The sequence below is a fragment of the Varanus komodoensis genome, unplaced genomic scaffold (assembly GCF_004798865.1).
Source record: "Varanus komodoensis strain SLA01 unplaced genomic scaffold, ASM479886v1 scaffold34_3, whole genome shotgun sequence".
NCBI lineage: Eukaryota > Metazoa > Chordata > Lepidosauria > Squamata > Varanidae > Varanus > Varanus komodoensis.
The window spans coordinates 447,728-469,938 of NW_025335855.1; the positions used below are offsets into that span (position 1 = coordinate 447,728).

The 22,211-nt window shown below is 56.9% G+C and overlaps 1 protein-coding gene across 1 annotated transcript; it reads left to right on the forward strand.

Moving 5' to 3' along the window:
• Positions 1–2,684: 2,684 nt before the first annotated feature.
• RXRG (retinoid X receptor gamma) lies at positions 2,685–21,647 on the forward strand. Its single transcript, XM_044439380.1, has 10 exons — positions 2,685–2,818; positions 6,996–7,249; positions 9,486–9,630; positions 10,921–11,100; positions 11,991–12,157; positions 14,434–14,563; positions 16,981–17,113; positions 18,484–18,575; positions 19,432–19,537; positions 21,291–21,647. The coding sequence occupies exons 1-10, from the start codon at positions 2,770–2,772 to the stop codon at positions 21,436–21,438; spliced, it is 1,404 nt and encodes a 467-aa protein (XP_044295315.1). The 5' UTR covers positions 2,685–2,769; the 3' UTR covers positions 21,439–21,647.
• The last annotated feature ends 564 nt before the right edge of the window (positions 21,648–22,211 follow it).

Genomic DNA, 22,211 nt, shown 5'->3' on the forward strand with positions numbered 1-22,211 from the left:
GCGGCTGCCGCACACGCTTTGAGGCCAATCTGCCGGAGCTTCTTAGGGAGGCCTAAGACGGCTCAGTGCCGGCGCTCATTAGCGTCCAGGGCGTCACCAGGGAGCGGGCGCAAAGGTCCCCCCACCCTTACGTAGCTGCTGATTTATCTCGCTCTCCGGGATCACTCGACGCGGACGTGCGTCTCACAGGCAAGGAGCTTCCCAAGGGTTACAGTTGTGCCTGCAGAGGCGGAGGGAGAGGAAAACGTGTTCCTGGGGGCTATTGGCTTGGCAGAGGGGAGCTCCTGGGTCCTGGGGGTAATTGCATTAGGGTATTTGCAGCAGGTGCCCGAAAAGAGGCATGTCCTAAACACATTAAGTGGAAGGAAGCAGGCTTCCTTGGGCTCAGACTCTAGGATGCTGCCATTGTAAACATTGGCTCTTTCTACTCCCGCTGCTGATGCCCAGTTTTGCCTCGGCCTTCTAGGTAAATCAGGCAGGCTTGTCACCCTGTGCATCCCATAGGCCGTGTGTGCTGGCAAGAGCCCGTTCACTCTACAGGGTTCAGGACATGATGCTCTCATGCAAATATTTGCTGTGGGGCTGAAGATGCAAGCCGCCCCGGGAAGCACCAACTTGTAAAGTCTTCCTTATTAGACTGGGGAGTAGATTAGACTCCCCAGTGGACTCAAGTGCATTCAATTTTCTAAGACTTCATCCTGCTGATTCCTCAGGAGATGAGCTTTTTCCAGGTTGTGCAACGATGAAAACTCTGCATTTTATGCAAATTTAGCTATAGAAAAATGTCTAAAGCATTTAAAAGTGAAAAAATAAGGCCCTGAACATTTCTTCAACTTCTGCCCTAAAAGGCTAAAGCATGAAAATGCACATTTTTCATTGATTTGTGTAGTTTGGGGGAATTTGCGCATTTTTCAGAGCAAACGTATCTGGATGGATTTGTACACATTTGATTTGATCAGCAAGGGGCAGTTGGCAGACTGCACTTTGCGCTGTCTGTGGATCCCTAAACGGGATGTTCAGTCTGTGCATTGGGAAGCAGGCTTCTTCCCAGCATTCCCTGCTTGAGACCTACCTGTTCCTCAGTGGGCAAGGCAGGGGTGGGGGGCTCGTGGCCTTGCAAAGGTTCCTACACCCCTCATCAAGACTCCCATGGATTGTGCCGAGCAAGGCTGATGGGAGCTGGTGTTCCACAGGGGGTCCCCAAGCTGCCGCCATTGCTTCGGTTGAGCAGCAGCATTCCGCCAACCGAGAGGTTCCGAGAGCACCCCACATGGACTCCGTCTGAATGCACGCGTTGCCTGGACACCCCCATGGGCGGCTCTCTCTGCTGTTCCTCGTCGCCCACCGATGGCTATGCAAGCTTGGGCTGGTGATGGTTGGTTGGGGGGCCACCTGGGGACCCATTCTGTGCCCACCTTGGATGTGCTCCGTCGAACCATCGAATAATCAAACCAGCAGGCGAAACAAGCTGCCTTGGCTGGTTTCCCCAGCGGAGGCGTCAGTCTCTGGGCCAGTATGGACCACGCAAGGGTGCCGACGCGTGTGCCGCCAAGCCCTTTGCGGAGCCCGTCGTGGATTGCCAAGCCGCAGCCGGATCCGGGGCTTTTCCAGCATCGACTGCCGCTGCACCGCAGCCTCCTCGGCCTCGCCTGTCCTCCCAGCGCCTCCCCGCGGGCTGAAAATACCTGGGGCCTTCCCGGGAGCGTGTGGCCAGAGGACCCGAGGGCCAGCAGGCCAGGGACTGAAGCGGGATGAAAGGCAACGGCGGGACGACCGGCAAGGCCACGGGCCCAGTGGGACCTCTGCTTCAGGGAGAGGGTGGGCTCTCCCAGAACCAAGCAAGCGACCAGTGCTTTGCAGGCGAGAGGGCAGGCGCCCCTCCCACGCCGAAGCCCTTCGGTCGTAGAATAACGCGGCATCCCTGAATCCGTGTGGTGCAGCCGCGGCTTCCAATCCTCCACTGGGCGTCTAGCTCTGCAAACGGAATCAAACTTCTTCTCCTGGCCTGTGTGCTGCCAAATTTACGCGGCCTGCACAATGCCTCGCACGTCGGTGCGTGTTGTCACTCTGATCGGCTCCGTGGTTCCCACCGTCCGCCGGAGCAGGGCCCTGGAGCTGTTACGCCTGCAGAATTCAGCAGGTCTGCCTCTTTCAAGCATCGTGATTCTGCTGGAAAAGGCTCACTGGATGGGCCTCTTTCCTAGTAAACACCGAGAAGTCTGTACTGCCATCTGCATGAGCCTGGTCCGGCCGTAACAAACAACGTTACCTCTTTTGCCTCCTTAAGCTGTGCGATAAACACAGAAACAGCTGCCTAAAACTAGGGCCGTATGTCAAAATCATAATTACTCTGCACTGCATCGATCTTTTGTATTAGTCCATCGAATAATACCCTGCTCCTCCTCGTCGCAATTAATTCCCCCAACAGCCCTTTGATTTGTGACCTACCCGGGTGCTGTGTCGCATCGATTGGTCCTGTCGCTGATGGATTAAGAGACCAATATAGCACGCTGCAAGTTCGCAGAAGCTGAGCGAGAGAGAAGCCCTGCCCCAAACTGAATGGCAGAGCAGTAGCTCCCTTCCCTTCGCGGCAGCAGATGCCACTGCTTCCACAGCAAGCGGGACTTCTTTCTACACCATTTCTTCTGTACTCGAGGAGAGGAGAATTACCGGAAAGCTTTCCTTGGCGGAAGCCTGCTAACCAGAACGGATCATTCCAAGAATCTTTGAACTTGAAGGCACCATTGACATCCCAATGAAGATATAAACATGTACGGGAATTTTCCACACTTCATTAAGTTTCCTACAGGCTTTGGGAGTAAGTATTTCCTGTGTGGTTTCTGAGTTTAGTAGAAGGAGCAATTCAATGCAATGCAAAAAGGGTGAGGGTACGGCTAAAGCTGTTTCTGCACCCTTTCCTGTTTCTTCAGTGGGAAGAATCCCCGGGGAAATTGCGTTCTGTCATGTCTGGGAAGTTGTGTGGGCTTTCTTTAACATCCGATGTGAGGCGTTGTGCTTTTGCCTAGCATGCTGTGGATTCGGTCCTCAGGTGCCGGGGCGGCAGAATGATGCTGCCCCCTCGCCCCCGCTGGACTCTGCAAGCCCCGCAGCCTCCGGCCAGGTCTGAAGGGCCAGACGCAGGCGGCACAGCTAGAAGAAAAGGCTGGTGGCTTAGCTTTCTGTGTGCAGGGATTTGGTCTAACTGCAGAAACCACCCTGTGAGCTCCAGATGTGCAGCAGGGCGGCCCGTCCGAAGCATGCCACAAATCTGTGTGGCTTCGGGCTACTGAGCCGAGCAAAGCGGCTCTGCCAGGGTGCGATTGACTTGCCTCAGGAAGCTTGTGGGCCAGCACCAAACAAGACGGGGCTTGTGCATGGGAGGGAGGGAGGGAGTGAGGCACCAGTCTGCCGGCACCGAGCATTCCCTTCCCACCCCGCGTAGCCGTGGGTCCGAGGAGATCCGGCATTACACCTCCGCCCTCCAGCATCTCTGCCTTCCCTTGGCCCCCGCGGGAGCCACGGGCCCGCAGCGCACTGTCCTGCTGTGCCCGCGCAGACTGGGCGCATGGCCTGTTGCCCCCCCCCCAGCCCTCCGGCGCAGGTCCTCGGCTGCACTGGCCCCCACCTGTTCCAGCCCGCAACACGCCTGCCTCCGAGTACGGCTGCGGAGTGCAACACGCCGCTTCGCACACGCTGGCGTGAGATGCTGGCTGCGCATTGACATCCGTGCTCAGAGTGGACTTTGCGGGGCACCGGGAGCTGGGCGAGGCGGGGGGGTGTGGTGGCCGGAATTGGCACCAGAGGCAACCGGAGAGCCGAGCGAGGACTCCAGGCACCGCCAGGGTCTCTGGCCACTGGGCAGTGGGCAGTGGAACAGAAAAACCGCTCCATGGAGGTTCCGCCTCCCACCCAACCTTCGCTGCTGCCCGATAAAGTTGCCCATTTCCTTTCCGGAAGGTGTCCCCATGATAGTCAGTTCTGGGACATGGTGCAGTGGAAATTTCCGCAGGTGGACCTCTTCGTAAAGTACAGATGCCACGATGGGAAGCCTTTTCCGTAACTGCAGTCCTGCTTGTGGCAATGACAGAACAAATGCTCAGTTGTGACCGGAATGAATCCAACTGCCATCCCTTCTTCGGCAATTACATTGTGCTGGGGCTGCTCGTCGCATTCCAATGTTCGTACAATCAGGTGTCTGGCTTTTTGGAGACAGCCCTATAAACTGCCCAGGATTGCTAAGGTTTTTCACCGCCCCGGCGCCTTTCCCCACATTGTACAGATTGCTTTGTGCATCGCTGGGGTGGGAAAGAGAGAGACAGAGTTCCCAGTAGCTGCACTGGGAAATTTTGCATGGAGCAGTAGGGTTGTAATGCATGGATTGGGATGTGGCTTTTTCAGAGCATATTTCTGTGGATTTTATCAGCATCCGATTTTGTCATTTGTTCTCAGCTGTAATTTACCACAGTTAAGAAACGTTAAGCACTACACTATACTGGCTGGTTGCTTTGCTTGTGGGTTATGAACTGCAGGTTGTTCACGGTTGTTAGCCAGGCTCAGATAAGAGAATGACCCAGGTTTCAGCCACAATTTACACTCAACCCACAACCCTTGATGGTTGGCGTGTTGCCTCATGGGATATGGCTAAAGCACCCGTTAATTGCTCGCTTGCCATCGGAGGGCTGCCGTTGAGGGATGCTCCTGATGCTGATGAGGCACAGCTACACGGTGAAGACCACATCGTGTGGCGGACAGGGAGGAGCCGTGGGAGCGGCGTGGCCCCTCGCTCGGCATGGGGAGGGTCCCGGGTCCGTCGGCAACGAGGCCGTGTCATCTCGCCTTCTTTCGCTGGCTGCCGCAACCGTGTTTCGTGCCTCTTTTCCCTCTGCAAGTCCCTTCACCAGCCCACTTCGCCGGAGCTTTCTCAAGAAATGCAAGCAAAGCTTTGATGCATTTCGTTTTTATAGGGGATATGTTCTCTCCTCACTTCTGGGTCTACAGGGCAAGCAACCAACCACAGCTCCACGCAAAGCAAATACAATAAGCATCACTTTAAAATGGTGCAGAAATACCTTGAAAACCAGCAGAAGGTTTGGACTGCAAAAGGACCGACTGCTTTGAGTTCTGTGCCTTTCTTCCATCTAAACTTGCACAGAGTGGCACCCCAAATCTATACAGTAGATTTGAGCAGCTGCTTTTTCTTGGAGAAGGGTTGCTTCACGCTGGCGCGGGGAGCATGGAACTGGGCGTCTCCGGCATTTGCGTGTCTCCAGAGAAAAGCGCCGCTCTCTCTGCGAAGGGGCCTGAGGAGAGGCTGACGGAGGGGGACGAGACTCGGGCCGTGCTCAGCCTTCCGGGCCCTGGCCCAGGCGGGGTGAGCCTCCAGCTGCTCTTTATGTAAGGAGAGCTGTAGGCACATTTAATGAAGCCACGCAAAATGCAGCGTTTGGCCCCGGAGGTCAGGGCACGGCTGCTCAGTGGACGGGCCAGGGCTGGGCCTGTCCACCGCGTGGCGCCTGCACGTGGCACCTCATTGTTCTTCTGGCTCTCCTCCAACAGTGCAAAATTTCTTTCTCGCACAATGTTTGCTATTTTACCTGAAGCAGCAGTCAGAACTGGTTCAAAGACAGGCTGGATCACGGAAGATAAGATAGGGCCAGCTTCCTGAATAACTTTAAAGCCTGGATTCCGTGATTCCATATCTGGTTTAATTCTCTGCATGGGATGGAGAAGGTCTTTCCTTCCCTCTCTCCTTCCTTCCTTTTTCTGCCTCTTCCAGTCCCTGTAAGAGATTCCTAACATGTGTCACAGATAACTTCCTTCAGCAGAAAGTAGAAGCAGAAATGAGAAGTCCCTTTTTACTTGATCTGATCCTAACCGATTCCTAGTGGGCAAAATAACAGCTGCAGGAACTCTGTGGGAAAGTCACCATGTCTCGCTTGAATTCTCAATAATGAATGAAGCTATGTAGCTAAACATGTACCTTGGATTTCAGAAAAGGCAACTTGAATGAATCCAGGGCTATGATAAACCAAGTCCCACAGCAAGCCACTCTGCAGGGAGAAGGATCGCAGGGAGGGCGGGACAGCTTGAAAAAAGGAAACACTTAAGGTTGAACAATGAACAAGTCCAACAAGGAAAGAGAGTTGTAGACAACAGAGGAAGCCCATGAGGCTTCATGAAAAAGCTAAGAGGCAACCTGAAACCAAAAAGGACATGCATTGGAGGTGGAAGGAAAGCCAGGCTACCAAGGAAGACTATGGACAGGTAGCAAGGAGATGCAGGGGTGACACCAGGAAGGCGAAAGCAATGAATGAACTGAGGCTGGCAAGGGGAGCGAAAAACAGCAAAGAGGCTTTCTTCAAATACCTCCAAAGCAAAAGGCACAGGAAAGAGAAGGGAGTCCAACTACACACCGTGGATGGAACAAAGGCAGACGTGCTCAACTCCTATCCTGGCTCAGTCTTCACCCAAAAGAAGAACGACAGCCCTCCCGACGAAGGGGAAGAACAAGCTGAGGCACGACGGCAGCCCAAGATTGGCCGGCAAAGGTCCAGTATCTTCTAATCGGGCTAAACGAGTTCAGATCTCCTGGCCCAGGTGAACTTCACCCCAGAGTCGTAAAAGAGTTAGCAGGAGGACTCTCAGAAGCACTACCCAGAATTGATGGAGGACGGGAGAAGGGCCAGGTGACTGGAGAAGGGCTAATGATGTCTCTGTCTACAAGAAAGGAAAAAAAGATGAACCTGGGAACTACAGACCAGTTAGTCTGGCGCCAGTCCCTGGAAAAATCCTAGAGCAAATTATAAAGCAAAGATGCAAAGATAATGTAAGAGTCCAGTGCATTCTCTTTTCCAAGGAAATTCAAAACTACAATGCACCGGCGGAGGCCTTTTCACAGCTTAGCTCAGCAGGGGGCACGTGACGGAGGAAGAACGGGCTGCGGTCCGTGTCCCCCTCTCCTCTAGTGCGGTCCTTCTTCTTTCCTTTCCTTCCAGATTCCCCAATTCACAGCGATTCTGCACCGGGAAACCTGGCCATGCCCTCCCCCACAGGGAATTCCAGAGACAGCCAGCCGGACTGCCCCGAGGCTGCCCTGAGTGCCGCCAGGACTCTGCCCTGCAGCTCGGCTGGGCCCGGCCACCCGATGGGCTCTCCGTACCGCGTGATCGCCTCCAGGCACCTCAGCTCCCACTCTCTTCCTCTGCCTCTGCCGGCAGGCGTGAATTTTGCCGTACAAACCAGCCCCCAGGTAGGTCTCCATTCAGTGCAATGGAATGAGAAGTCCATAATAAAGGGAGCCTTTCCATCTCTACCTCCCCCGATGGGTCGCAGTTCCACGCCACGTCCCCCCAAGGTGTGGAACCGCACCCCACTTGAGTTCCGCCTGGAGTGGAGGTTTCCCACTGGGGTGCAACCCGAGGCCTTCCCTGCGACGGTGGGTAATGCCGCCTTCGCATCGCTCCGTGCTGGTGGCGACAGCCGCTGCGATGTGGGGAAGGGGCCGGAGAGGTGTCCCGTTCTTCCCCGCTGCCCTCCTGCGGCAAACCGCGTTTCTGCAGCGCATTCCATTCATGGGGTTCCGGCGCTGCATGTGCATTTGGTACCTGGAGCTGCAGGGACGGAACAGGAGGAAGAGGGTGGGCGGTGCGTGTGCCTCCTGACTGCCTGCAGCCCAGTCCATCACGTGCAAAGCCCTTTAAGCCCCCTTCCACAATCTGGCCACAAAAGTCTATCTGAGACCAGCACGCTCGGCCGGATCTGCGCTCCCGTGTTTGGCTGAGGAAGATGTTCCAGGCCCGAAACCCCAGGCTCGTGTCTCCGGAGGGCTCTTAACAGGCCACCACAAAGCGACACTTTTCAGGAAGGGTCTGAGCCTTCCCCCACGGTCTTTGTGCGGCTCGCCAAGCAATGTGCTGATTAACCTAAATAATGTCCTAATGCAGCATCATTTGCTGTACAGAAACTCTCCTGCTAAAATAGTGTTAAGTAAACAAAGCAGGCCAAAATCCCTTTACAAAAGCTGGGCTCCCCAAGGTCAGTCCAGGAGTATGCCAGGAGACAGCCCCTTGAAGCGGCTGCCGCTCCGAGCTGTTGTGCCGGACGGAGTATGCGGCCCTCATTTTCCTGCTAATGGGATGAGGCAGCTGGTCCTTCGGGATTAGCAAGCAGCCAGCTAATGCATTTGGATTCGAGCAGCTGCTTGTCCCAAATACACATAATTGAGCTTAATGTGCTGGAGCCTGGCTTCAAAGACTTTTCTTGGGACAGCAAATTCCCCCACCCAAAACTCTGAAAGTGAGGAGAAGAAAGGGGCTGTGCAGGCTTGTCATTATTAATGGTTTCGGAAGTGCATGGTTGTGGTATTTTCAGAGTGGCACAACGATTCACAGAAATTGTGCACAGGAATGGGGCAGCAAAAGGGTAGCAGCGCATGCTCGACCCAAATTGCTGGTAAAACTTTCCATAAAGAGCCCTTTAGCAGCGTACAGCGGTTCATGCCATCGGTGCCGGAGTGAGTCATCGCTGCCTGGGACTCCTTCCAGCACCGTCTCCCTCCGCGGGAGCCAGTCCAGCGCGAGTTAAAAATGTTCATGGACATGGGAGGACATTAAAGCTACAGCTGCGCCTTGGCTTCAGCTGAAAAGCTGGCATGCGAAACGCCTGCTGCGGGTGCCTCCCCTGGGCACTGGGCGCGCCGGATGCTTTCCCGCTCCCGGCCTGGGGCTGAATGCGCTTTAGGACTCAGTCCTGGGCCAGTCCAGGCAGAAATAGGCCCCCAGCACGCTCTGGACAGCACCACTGCTGCGCGGCACACTTGAATCGAGAGCGGCCGAGCATCCTTTCCGTGTTGCGTCCCTGTGCCCACCCCCCCAACGCGTGGCTTCCTGCAGCCGCCGTAACTGTGCTCACTGGCCCTTTTGCACAAACACGAGCGTCTGTGCCTATATTCTTACAGAGAGCACATTCACAACAGTATGTTATCTTGAAGTATGCATTCGTAAAACACAGTTAATCCCAGTACGCCTGTTTAAAAATTCACTTTAGTCCTCAGTGGAAGCCCCCACTTGATGTCCTGGCCCTGCTGCTGCGTCTTGGGCGCCTGCCAGAGACATTTTGATCTCAAGAAGCCCCTCTGATCGACTCGCCGTGGCTTTATTGCCATGCATTGAATGTAAGGATTTTAATTCCTTCCCCAGCTAGTGTTCACTTTGTTGGAGGTCAAGAGGTATAAAGTCTTGTCGATACAGGAATAAATTAAACAATGTCTTTTCTACTGGTGCTTCTGAATGAGGAACCGAAGCTCCCCTGTTGCCAGCCAGCGGCAGCCCAGGAGCCCTGGTCCGTGGTGGAAGGGCTGCAGGCCAGTGTGGGGCTGCCGTTCGCTGTCCCTCGTAAGCCCCCGTGGCCGCGGATGCCACCTCCCCCTGTGCCGGGTGCCTGCTCCAAGGTCACCGTGAAGGCGCATCTCCTGCGTTCCCTTTCAGATTGAGATCCTGAATGCCGTGAGCAGCTCGGAGGATGTCAAGCCTCTGCCAAGCCTGCAGGGGGCGGGACCCATGAATTACGTGCCCACCAGCCCGGGAGCCTTGACCAAGCACACCTGCGCTATCTGTGGGGACAGGTCATCAGGTACTGGAGCCCCTCGTTCGCTCGGGAGGCGTGGAGGGGCTTGGCCGGGCAGGCCTGATACAAGCCCGGGACCTGTCCGCGGCCCGCGCGCGCCTGGCAACCGCTCCCCCAGTCAGTGCCCAGGGATGCTGCATGGCTGTGCGCACAGTGCGCGCTTGGGAGCCAGGGCTTAATGTGCAGATTCACGTTATCCACCCAAGGAAGGCCCGCATTGGCACTGCCCGACTGCGGTGCGCTGTTCCTGACTGCGGAACGACCCGAGACACGAAAGCCGCCCTGGTCAGCGGGTTGGCCGTGAACATCTGCCCCTGGAGTGGCTCAGTGCCCTGCCCTCGGCACCTCCCTTTCAGTCCCACGGCACCGGCTGCCTCGCGTGTGTCCTTGCGCCGCTCCCTCAGTTCTCCTCCCCGCAGATCACATTCTGCAGAAGGGCGGAATGGGACACGCGAGGCGGCTGCATCGGCTGTGCCACGCGGGCCACAGCCCAGGTTTCTGTGGTGCCCCTCCGTCCCCGGGCGGGGCGGTCTCTGCTTTTGTGCCCGTGGCTTTTAGCAAGGGCCCAACTGGATGTGACCCCCAGAGCCGCCGGTCCGATGCCACCCAGCTCCTTTTCCCACGCAAAACTGGCACGCTTTCAGGTTCCCCGGGGCCTGACATGGACTGGCACGCCAGGAGGAGTGAGGAAGCGGTTTCGCCAATGGCTTGTTGGGCTCTTCAGCAAGCAGGTCCTTGTCCACTGGAAATGCATCCTCCAGGCTGTCCCCCCACCTCAGGAGAACCTGAATCCACCCTTATCTTGTCCCCCACAAATGGGAAAAGAAGGACAAGATGGTAATAGATGGAGGGACCAACTTTGCTTGGGGAAACGGCGGGGGCAGGAGGACCAGCTCCCTTCCTGCCGGCAGCGTTTCCTGTTCCGCTTTCAGCCACTTTCCTTCGGGGGCTGCTAACCATTCCCGCCACCGGCACCTGTAGCTCTGAGCGCGGAGCGAATACAGGGCGTCCTTTCGCACAAAGCGTTTTTCAGCTTGTGCACTTCACTGCTGGAAGCCGGCTTGGCCCTGAGCGGTTTGGCAGGCAAGGCCAGTGGCTGCGGGTGGAGACCAAGGCCCTGGAGCAAAGCTACCTGCAAGGGGCCGGTGGTGCCTTCTGCAGGTAGGCGCCTGGGCCTCGTAGTGCGAGCCCGGAAGGAGATGCCTCTGGCTGCAGGACCGCTGCGGCTCCCGCCTCCCGCAGCAGCCCGTGCGCTCGCCTCGGCCGGGCGTGCATGCTGGCTTGTCTCCGCCGCAGGGAAGCACTACGGCGTGTACAGCTGCGAGGGCTGCAAGGGCTTCTTCAAGCGCACGATCCGGAAGGACCTGCTCTACACCTGCCGCGACAACAAGGCCTGCCTGATCGACAAGCGCCAGCGGAACCGCTGCCAGTACTGCCGCTACCAGAAGTGCCTGGCGATGGGCATGAAGAGGGAAGGTACCTTCTGCGGCGCCCGCCCGCTGCCCTCCCACCTGTGGCCCTGCGGCTCCGCGCTTAGCATTCGAAAAGCTCGGTGGTGAGAGCAGATGGGCAGAAGGACCCGACCCCAGAGCCTCGGCCCGGCCGGCCCGGTCTTCCCCTCACCCCGAGGAGGCTCTGGCAGGCCTCGGCAGTGTCCGGCGCAGTGGGAGTGCTCCAGTCCCAGTCCTGTCCTGATTCCTCTCCCTTTTGGTTTGCCGAAGTTTTTTTCTGAAAGCCACAAAAACATGTACCTGGCAGTGGAGTTTTTCCCCCAGTCCCGAAAATTTCTCAGAGGTGTTTGCAGTTATTTTCCTCATCTTGCAAAAGTCAGGAATCCATTTTTTTTAATATGAACACATCTGGGCGATTTTCTGGGTCTGCAAGTTTAATTTTAGAAAGGTTGGTGGACCAGTGGTGCTGCTTGGGTGCTGGTGGGATAGAGCCGCTGGCGGATCGGAACCTCTCGCTTAACAGCGATTGTGGCACTCGGATGCCGCCAGGTGCGCCGCCCCTCCACCGGGACCATCCAACAAATGCAATCGTGCGAGCTCAAGCCAACGCGCTGAACTTACGCTTGCAGCTGCCTCTCTCTGCGTGTGCCTCACTGCAGTGCTCAGTGCGCATTCGGTGCACGAGTTGCGCACACGACCTCTGCACAAAATGCACGCTGTTCTAATGGTCCGGGAAAGGCCCTGCACGAGAGCAGCTTGAAGTCGGAGAGGGAGCAAGTCCGAGGCAGAGCGGAAGGTTACTCTTGGCAGAGGGGACCAGGGACCCGATGGGAGCGGGAGAGCGGCGAGGGGGCCGCTCCGGGGGGCAGGGGTGGCGCGCCCGAGCCCTGACGTCTGGCGTGTTTTTGTGCGCAGCGGTTCAGGAGGAGAGGCAGAGAAGCAGAGACCGGAGCGAGAATGAACCCGAGTCTGCGAGCAGCAGTGGCGGCGGCGGCGAAGACATGTCTGTGGAGAGGATTCTGGAGGCTGAAATGGCTGTCGAACCCAAAACGGACCCGTATGGCGGCACCACTGCGGACTCGGTAGGTGGCTGCCCGAGAGGGGAATTAACTTAGACGGTTGGCACCGGACGGGAATGCCGCGAGGACACACTCTGGTGTCAAGCCCACATGGCACTGGTGCTCAGGGTGCCTTCCTTCCGCCCAGACGTGGCGCCCCCTGAGAAGGCCCGCCTGCAGCGCAGCTCTGTCTCCGGAGACCGAGGCTGCCTCTGGGCCTTGGAGAGCTGCTTTGCATGGTCATCCACGGTGCCAGACGAGGACGGATTCCTGTTCTTGTCGTGTCCTTCCAAGTCAGCAAATGAGCAGGCGGACACGACAGTCCAAGTTAGGCCCCTTTGGGCGCATGCCCTGAGGACCTGTAAGTCTAACGCAGAATCTTAACCAGCAGCGTTGAGAACTTCGGGTGGGCAGAAATGCGACTTTATTCCCACAGAAGGGATATGAGATGGGCACTGTGACATCAGGTTGATGTGATTCCTCCTCCTTTCCGTTGAGGATCCCGTGGTGCCTCAACATTCTGCAAATTCCCTTTTTCACTAAAGGTGAAAAATTTGGGACAAAAATGTTGGCATATTCCACATGAAATAATGTGATTGTATCAATCTCAACTCTTAATATCTGTGGTCTGTCCCTGGTTTTGGTTAAACTTAAACTACCTTGTTATGCTTTGTTAGAGACTTCCTTTATTTAATCTGGACACATCTGGACAGCAGCGGAAGGTTTTCCATTGCAGGACCTTTATTGGCGGGAGAACTTCCCTGTTTTATGCTATTTTTAGCTCCGGTGCTGCAGCATATGATGGGGAGATATTGCCGGTTATCTAGGTAGCTGGTGCAGACGGTTGTCCACAGGCCTCCACATCTGTGCCAGAGTCCACATCTGTAGCATGGGAATGACAGGCGTTAAACCTGAATTTGGCAGCTGTTTTTAACTGTGGGGACCCCAGACTTTCCTGCTGGTGTTCCTTGGAATGCAGAGTTGTTTTCCTTGATCCTGTCATTTTTGGGTCATTGTAAAAAACCTGACAAAGATCAATGCACTTGCAACTTAGGTCAAATAATTTGTACATTTCACAAGTTGGATAAAAGTGCTTGAGCTGCGAAACATAGAAACAGAGCAAGTCTGAAGGGGTCTCCCGGGCCATCTAGTCTGACCCCCCGGCTCCAGCCGGCTCTGCTCACAACACGACGGAAGGCAGCTCTGAGCGAAAGAAGGCAGCTCTGAGCTGTGACCTCTTGGCAGGAGGAAAACTGAAGATACTTGCTTGTTTCATCACTTGCGATCTGTTGGTTGCCTTCAGTCTGGGTAACTTCAAGGAGATCTCACATCCTCTAATATCATCATTAGGATGCGACTAATGCAAATGGTTCTTTCTGCAGTGCTTCTTTTCTGTTCTGGTTCTGCTCCCAGAGCCTCGATATTTCCAGAAAGGTCTGGTGCTTTTTGCTCTTGTTTGGCACTTGCAGGCACACAAATAGTGGACTTCTGAAGCTCTGAGGACCTGGAGGTGGGATGTTTAGGGTTGGAACAAAGTTACAGATTCCAACGCGTGCAGGATCTGGCCACCAATTTTGTCCTGAGCCCAATTCACGGTGTTGGTGTGGGCCTTTAACTTTGCAGCCCAAATACTAGAAGCAGCTCCTATGGCGATTATTCTGTGCATCCCATCTGTAAAACAAGAGTATTCTGACATAAATGCAAGAATGGCTTTGGAACATTGTGCCCCCTTCAGTGCCAGGCTGTAAACTATACGGGCATTTGAAATGTTCTTTCATCTGGCTGGAATATTTTCTATGCCTTTCAATATTACTGTATTGAAGTTGCTTAAAAAGTTTTCTGCAGTTCTTACTATATCAACTTACGCTGTGCATCTGATTTTTCTGTGGGTAAATTATCCTCAGATTCACTTTTGGAGGGCTTGTAAAAATTAGCATGTAGTAGGAAGTGTGAAAGCTTGGATTTTATTGGTTACTTTTTTATTTGGGGCATTTCTATCCCATCCTAGACAGGCATCTCCAGTTTTGGGGTTGATGCCGACGTACAATTTGCTTTGCTGGTGCACCTGCTGCAGCGCACGCCCCAGAGTTCTCGCAGCATGCCAGGGCACGATGTCAAACGGCCAGGCATCCCCCCGCAGGTCCTTTGAGCCACGTTGCCTCTGCGTACACAGGAACCTTGCAAGGCAACGCACAGCGCTAATGCTCATTCCGAGGTTTTGCATCAAGGGGCCGTACCTACAGAAACACCCGAGGTGGCGGTTGCTGATCCCGCCAGCTGACATTCCTGTTTCCTCTTAGACGAGTGATCCCGTCACCAATATATGCCACGCGGCTGATAAGCAGCTTTTCACACTGGTGGAGTGGGCCAAGCGGATTCCACACTTCTCGGACTTAACACTGGAAGACCAGGTTATCCTCCTCCGAGCAGGTAACGGAGATTTGGGCCAGGCGCCTCTCGCTGCCCCAGTGGGCTCAAATGCCAGTGCATATTTGCATCAGGAAGTAATCCTGAGACCACTTGGCCTGGTGCCGCCTTTGCTGGCTCATGGCGTTTCAGAGCGAAGGCCGCAGTCGGCACAGTCCAGAGTCCACGCTTTTTATTGTGCGAGGGCTCACTGAAAACCAGGCGGGGCAGTTTTGTGAAAAGCGCTACCCTTGGTGAAAAAGGCAGTCTGGCTGGGAGCGTGCGAGGCTGCGGAGTGGAGGAGAAAGCGGTGTGTCTTTAGAGAGGGGCTCCTGGATTCCCTTCATCGTGTTGCCAGGCGGCCGAGGCGGCGTTCTCAGAGGGAGGGGAAGGCTTGCTGATTCCCTCGGAAGCTGGACCGTGCGGCTCTGATGCGCTGGTTCCGGTGGCCATGAGGCCGGGGGCCCTGTGAGGAGCCCTGTGCCCCCGGCTGGGGGTGGGACGGCCCCCACAGTGCGCAGCGCTAGTGGCATTGTGCGCCTCTGTGTCACGCAGCCAGGCAGGAGGGGGGCCGTCTGCACGGGCACCGCAGGGTCTCGGTGACGCTTGCATGGTTCCCCACGGTGGGCCGCAAGCAACACGGGAGGCTGCTTGTGCCCTGCCCTGCTCCCGAGGGTCTTCTCGGCAGCGCCCACGTCCCGAACCGGATGTGCTCCTGCAGCTGCCGCACGAGGCCGTGATCTCTAATTCCCGGAGCGGGCGAACGTCACCCTGCGCCTTGTGCTCGTTTAAATGGCAGTGAAGTAGCTGCTGCGAGAAGCAGTGAACTGCACGGGAGAAGTTGCTTGGAGTTGAAGATCGCAAGCTGACTCTGGGTCAGCGATGAGACGAGGCTGCAAAAGGGGCGAATGTTGCTCTGGGCTGCACTGGGGGAGGTCTCCCTCCCAGACCCCGTGAAGCGCCAGTTCCCCCGGCTCAGCACCGGTCGGCCTCGCCTGGACTCCTGCGCCCAGGTCTGGGCACCAGTTGAAGCAAGAGGCGGGAAAGCCGGGAAGGGTGCCGAGGGGCCAAGGGGGCTGATCCGGGGGCCAGACACGCCGCCCGGTGAGGAGCACTGGGCGTGCTTGGAAGGCTGGGGGAGAGAGGAGGGCCCCGGGCGGGTGCCTGGAGGCCTGTCACAGAACGGAGGGTCAGGATCTCTCCGCCATCATCGCAGAGTGCGGGACACAGAGCGATGGGCCCGAGCTCAGGAAGCCAGGTCCCGGCCGGCCAGCAGGGAGAACTTCCTGGCTGCTGGTGCAGTACGGCAGCGGGGCCAAGGACCTGGGAGGTGGTGGGCTCCCCCTGCTGGAGGCCGTCCAGGGGCAGCCGCCCGAGAGGGATGCTTTGGCCTGGAGTCCTGCAGGAGGCGAGTCTTGGCTCCAGTGCTGCTCTTCCATGGCCCTTTGGTCTCGCACGCTGTGAGATCTGCAAAGATGTGGGCCATCTGCATGCTTGTGCAGCCTCCCCCCCGCCCCCCAGTGAGGCGAGGTCCTCTCATGCTTAGCAATTGCCTGCTCAGCGGCACCCTGGCTTTGGCAAGAGCTGCCCACCTTTTCCAGTAGGATTAATGTGCCTTGAACGGCTGCAATGAGTCCAGCGCCTGCTGGGGCGGGGACGGGCGTGAGATCCAGATCCTGGCCTCTTTGCAAAGCACCACCCCAGTCCGCATAACCAGGCCCAGGAGATCTGTATCTCCTCTGTGAGCGGCTTAGGCGAAAAGCACCCCTCGGCCTTTGCGTGGCGGGAAACCGTCTGGACCTAAGCGACCCACCTCCTCGCTCACGGGTGCCCCCCCTGCTGCTTCGTGCCCCAGGACTGAGGCTGCCCTCGCTCGGCCTCCTCCGGGCACCCGCTCCGCGTGTCAGCGCCTCCTCGTTCAAGGGAAAGGCTGACATGCTCGCAGCGGGAGCGAGCGCCTCCTGGTCGCCAGCCCTGCTTTGCACGCACTGGTGGAATGAGTCCCCTCAGCTCTCCTCCAAGGAGCCAGCGTAGCAGTGTGCGGGCCTCCTCTTCTCCATTTTACCCTCACAACAACCCTGTGAGGTAGGTGAGGTTGCACGTTGGTGACCGTCACTCAGTGGTTTTCATAGCCGAGCTGCTCAAGAGCCGGGGTGCGAGTCCCAGGCCAGTGCTGTAACCGCTGCACAACACCACACCACAGTGTGAGTCAATAGGTACACACCCATTTCTGAATGACCTATGGCTGTAGAATAAGGGGAGCTCACAGAGCTGTTGTGGAGAGGGAGGTTTCTACTGCTGAAGGACTCTGTGTTGCTCAAAGGCTTGCAGATTCTGATGCAAGCTCAGATTAGTCCCCGATGAGCAGCAAGACCTGCAGGAAAGTCCCTTCAAACTCTTCCCGTGGGAAACGAGCAGACGGCGTCCATCTTCTCTTCCAGGCTGGAACGAATTGCTGATTGCCTCTTTTTCCCATCGCTCAGTTTCCGTGCGGGACGGCATCCTCTTGGCCACTGGCCTGCATGTGCAGCGGAGCAGCGCCCACAGCGCCGGCGTGGGCTCCATTTTCGACAGGCATGTTTCGGCTTCCCACGTGGACCTTCCTGCTGGGAGTGTCGGTGCAACGAAAAGCTCCTCTGGGGAGGGGAACCCTTGAAACACCGGGGGGAAGTGGCGCCTGTCCGGGGGGGCTGGCGGCAAGCGGGCAGGGAGCATCTCCCTGCTCGGCTGCAGGCCCCCCCGTGCCCCTTCTCGCCCGCAAGGCGGCTTCCAGGCTCACTCGCCCAGCCTGATCGCGCGCAGCGGCCTTCTGTGCTCGGGGGCTGCCCACCCTTGGCCTCCTCCCAGGTTGGCATCCGGGCTGCTTTGGGGGCACCGGAGCCCTGCTCATGGCCAGCTCTGCAAGCGAAGGCCTGTGTGGTGCCGTGGCCAAGAGCACGGGGCAGGGACATGGGCGGTCCGGGTTCAGGAGGAGCCGGCTGGGTGGCTCTGGGCCAGTCACGGACTCTCAGCCCGGCCTACCTCCCTAGACTGTTGTTGTGGGGATAAGCTGGAGAGCAGCAGGAGGAGAAGGATGCCAGCCGCTCTGAGGCCATGAAAGAAAGAAAGAAAGAAAGAAAGAAAGAAAGAAAGAAAGAAAGAAAAAGAAAGAAGGGAGGGAGGGAGGGAGGGAGGGAGGGAGGGAGGGAGGGGGATATAAATCTAAATAAATAAATGTGAAGACACCTTTTGGTCTATCTTCAAAATAAATGCCCCGTGAAAAGCAACAGGGCCACCGGTTATTGTATTCTAGTCTGCCTTTCCTCCCTTTGCTAGGGCCTGGGAGTGGCTGGCAGAGTGTTCCTCCTCTCCTTTTCATCCTCACAACGACAACCCTGTGTGGTAGGCTGGCCTGAATGTGCGGCTTTCCCACGGGCAGCAGTGGGCGCCATGGTTGTGCGGCGACAAGAACCCGGGCCGCACTCTCACACTGGTGCCATTTCTATGGAAACGAAGGGGCGGGCGGGTTCCACTCACTCTGAGGGCTCAAAAGGTTTCATTCAGCCTTACATGGCCATAATCATTTTTCATTTAAGTAATTATACTGCGAATATTTCATCATTTTAAAAACATATGTCTGGAAAAGCATTTTGACACTATTTAACGATCAGTTAAACAAGGAATTTATTTTTCTTCCACAACATGGAAGATAAAACAGTGCCCTGTAGAAAACATATACTTAATTTGTTATATTATCTCGCACCACAAGCCGCTCCCTCTGCATCCGTGGGCGTAAGGTGCTCCTGCCCTGCTTGGTACGGCCAGACTTCCCTGGGGTGAGAAAAGATGGGGGCGAATGCGGGGCGGCAGGATAGGAGGAAGGGGATGTGTGCCTGTAAAAGGCGAGCGGATGCCACGGGGCTGCCCCTGGCTGAGCCCCCCGTTGCCCCTGTCTCCGGGTACAGGGTCCTCACGGAGCTGGTCTCCAAAATGAAAGATATGCAGATGGACAAATCGGAGCTGGGCTGCCTGCGAGCCATCGTCCTGTTCAACCCAGGTAAGCCCCAGCGGCTGCGGAAGACGGGTCCCGACCGCAGTCCTGATGCTGCGCCCCGGGAGCGGCTGGCCCCGCGTCTGCCGAGCAGCCCGCTTGCAGGCCCCTCGTGGACAGCTTCTGTGGACGGCCAGACTTCCCCGCACGCACCTGGGTGGCCCCGAGTTGGTTGCGTGGCTGCCGGAAGCAGGGGCAGGAAAGCCCTGAGGCGTGGCTCGGAGGGAGGGGACCCGGACAGTGCGTGGAGGAGAACCCCTGGCGGCACGCAAGGCGGTTGGATTCAGCGCCAGGCCCCTCTTGGTGCAGGGGGCTCCTTGCAGGTAGCGTGTCTCAGCCAGGGAAGGAATTTCTCATGGGAACCAGACCTTCTTCAGGGAGAAGCCTGGGCCGAGCGGGCAACTCCTCCGCCCTTCCTCCGCTGCATCAGCGGTTTGCCACCTCCGCTAAGCAGCTGCTCTGCTTTGCTTCTGTCCTTCTTTGAGCTTAGGAGGGTCTTTTCTGTTCTTCACATCCTTTGCCAACCTCAGCTCATTCTGCGCTCGTCCTCCGAGCAGCACCCCAGCGCTTCTGGACCGCTTGCTGCCGCATGCCTTTCGTGACCTGTGCCCCTCCGCTTCTTTGACGGGCCCTTTTAATGTTCAGATAATCGCCGTGCTTCTCGCGCAGCCCCCGCGGTTTCTTCCATCCCTCCGCTCTTACCCTCACCTGGGTTGTCCCTGACTGCACCTTTTGGCCCTTCCACCCAGTTCTCAGCTTCCAGCGTGCAGTGACGGTCCCTGGGGCGCCGAATTGGTTCTGCGCCCGCCGGCCGGCGATGGGCTACCGAGTGCAGTTTCCACCCCTGCTCTCTCCCCTCCAGATGCCAAGGGCCTGTCCAGCCCGTCAGAGGTAGAGTCCCTCCGGGAGAAAGTTTACGCTGCCTTGGAGGCCTATACCAAGCAGAAGTATCCGGAGCAACCCGGCAGGTAAATGGATCTGCTCGGTGGCAGGGGGCGCCTGGAGGTGCGGAGCAGCGCTGGAGGCGGGGCTGGTGCGCCCGGCCCGTGGCTGCAGAGGGCTTGCGGCAGCTGAGTCGGAGCAATCCGGAGGAAGAGCGATGCCGAAACAGGATGAGCCGCGGTCTTTATTTTTCAGATCCTTCTGTCCCAGGCAGCACCGCTTGCCGTTCATTTAGCTCAGGACTACCAAACCTTGTTGGGATCCTTAAAGCAACCCTGTGAGGGAGGGGAGACTGAAAGTGGCTGAAGTGAGCTTGCTAGGCCGGCTTGGCCCAGGTCCCCTTGGTCAAGAGCAGCACTCCAGCCATGCCATTTCGCAGAGCCGGGTGGTGGGGCTGTTCAGACGCCCACGAGCCCGTCTCTGAAGCAAGCACTGCCCATCTGTCCTTACGAACAGGCGGGCCCTGTGCATCCTTGCGGGGCTGCACTTATCCCCATTTCCCTCCAGGAAAGAGATCGCGGCAAGGCTTGCCGTGCTTGCGCGGGACACTAGATTCTGCACAGGAAGCGGAACCTCCATGAGGATGCCGACCAGCGCTCCATATCTGCACTTTTGCTGTGGACGCTTTGCTCCAGACTGGCTTTAGCTACGCCACAGTCACCAGCCTCCTTGTAGGAATTCGGTGCCCTTTTGCCTCTGGCAGAGCCAACAGCCCCAGGGCTGAACTTTCAGGGAGGCGAGCAGGGAGGGTGGAGCTGCTCGGGGGATTCCTGCAGGGGGCACCCCCAGGCTGGGCCAGCGCACCCTTCCTCTGCCGCAGAGCTTCTTCCTTGCCCGATCCTGCCATCTGCTGGTGCATCGCAGGAGGGCTGCAAATGGAAAACTGTGCTTGGTCGGTGTTGGCCAGGCAATCCCCTCCTGAAGCAGCACCGGAGACGCCTGGCTTTTCCTGGGTGCCTGCAGCTGTGGAGCAACGGCCTTGCCAAGCTCGCTGTTACTTTCTCAAGCAGGGTTGAACTTTCCTGTGATGTCGACCAGCGCACCGGGTGGTGTGGGGCAGGGGGCGGGCGACCATGTTGGTTTTCCCCCTTAATGGCAAAGCCTTTCAGGCTTCTTGTGATGTGTGGTCCCTGGGTCAGGGAACAAACTCCGTGCAAGCAATTTTGTGCGGGAAGAGATGGCTCCTTTTATTGGTTTACTTCTTTAAGGAATGCTTTAAGCGGATTATTGCTTTTCAAAGCACCAGTGTCCACAAAACAATGTGCAATAAAATCATGATGTAAAAAAGAGCACATCAGGGTTTAAAAACAAGCCTCTGCTTCCACGTCGCAAAGGGGCTCAGAGAACCGGCCACAGTTTGCAAGCAGGCAGGTTCCTTTCTGAGATGCTTTGCAGAAATGGGATTCATCGGCCTTGTTAGCACCGGACATATGCAAGGTGCTCAACGCAGTGGACGCACAACATATTTTGACTGGGGCACAAAAGCGAGCACGGCCGAGCCTGCACTTGTGGGTTGCACGAGACGCCCCCTCCCTGCACTGGCTCTTGGGAGAAGTGTGGGCCGTGCGCGGGGCGTGAGGCTGCCTGAGCGAGTCCAGGGCCCACAGCAGTGGCCTGCTCTCCCCTGCTGAGCCGTCTCCCTCCCGCTCTCTCCAGCCGGAGCGGGGACTGCGGGCAACTGGCACCTGCCCCGCCTGGCCTGGCCTGGCCTGGCCTGAGATGCAGCTGCACTCCCGGAATTCGGCCGCAGCAGCCCTTCTGCCCTTCTGCTCCCCGCAGGTTCGCCAAGCTGCTGCTGCGGCTGCCTGCCCTGCGCTCCATCGGGCTGAAGTGCCTGGAGCACCTCTTCTTCTTCAAGCTCATCGGGGACACCCCCATCGACACCTTCCTCATGGAGATGCTGGAGGCGCCCCTGCAGATCACGTGACCGGCGGGATGCTGGCGGGATGCCCGGCGCAGAGGGCCTCCGCCTGGGGCACTGCTGTCCCCCTCGGCCGCGCTTTTTCCTCCTCCCGTCCTTCCGCACGGGATAGTCCAGGGCTCTGCTGACGACTCGCTTCTGGAGGGGGGGATTCTGCGCCGGTGCGTAATTGTTAGTTTGCCCCCACCTGGCAGAGAAGGGGGGCGAGGCGTCCTTGTAGCTGGTCAGAAAAAAAAGTGCCACCTCTATAAATAATTGAGCTTAAATTATTTTTTCACTTTCAAATAAAATAATATATAAGCGATCGGCGCAGAGTTCCTGTTGCTTCTTTTGGGGTCCCTTCTGACAGGACATTCTGGGGAGCAAGTTTGGGAGCAGGCGAGGAGCTCATCGCTTGCTCCTCTGTCGCCTGCATGCCTCTCGCGCCCGCCTAGCGGTGTGTCCGTGGCCTTGCTCTGCTCCAGGTGCGTACAGGTAGCTGCGCATCTCTGTGGCGCCACCACGGCCCAGGCACATGCACTGAGTTTGCTACCAAACCGACAGGACTCCAGGGTAGGAGTTTTTCAAAAAGGGAAAGCCTTGTATTTCTAGGAGGAATATCAGTTAATGCTTGTAAACACAAGCTGCCATAAATCTAATTTTATATCATTACGGAAAACATATTTTAAATTATTTACTTGTTCAGTGCAAGCAGATGAGCCAAATGCGATTATTTTGTATACGCTTCCTAAGTCTCCTTGTTTTGTTCTTTTATTTGTTTTAATGGCCGTGCCGTGCCG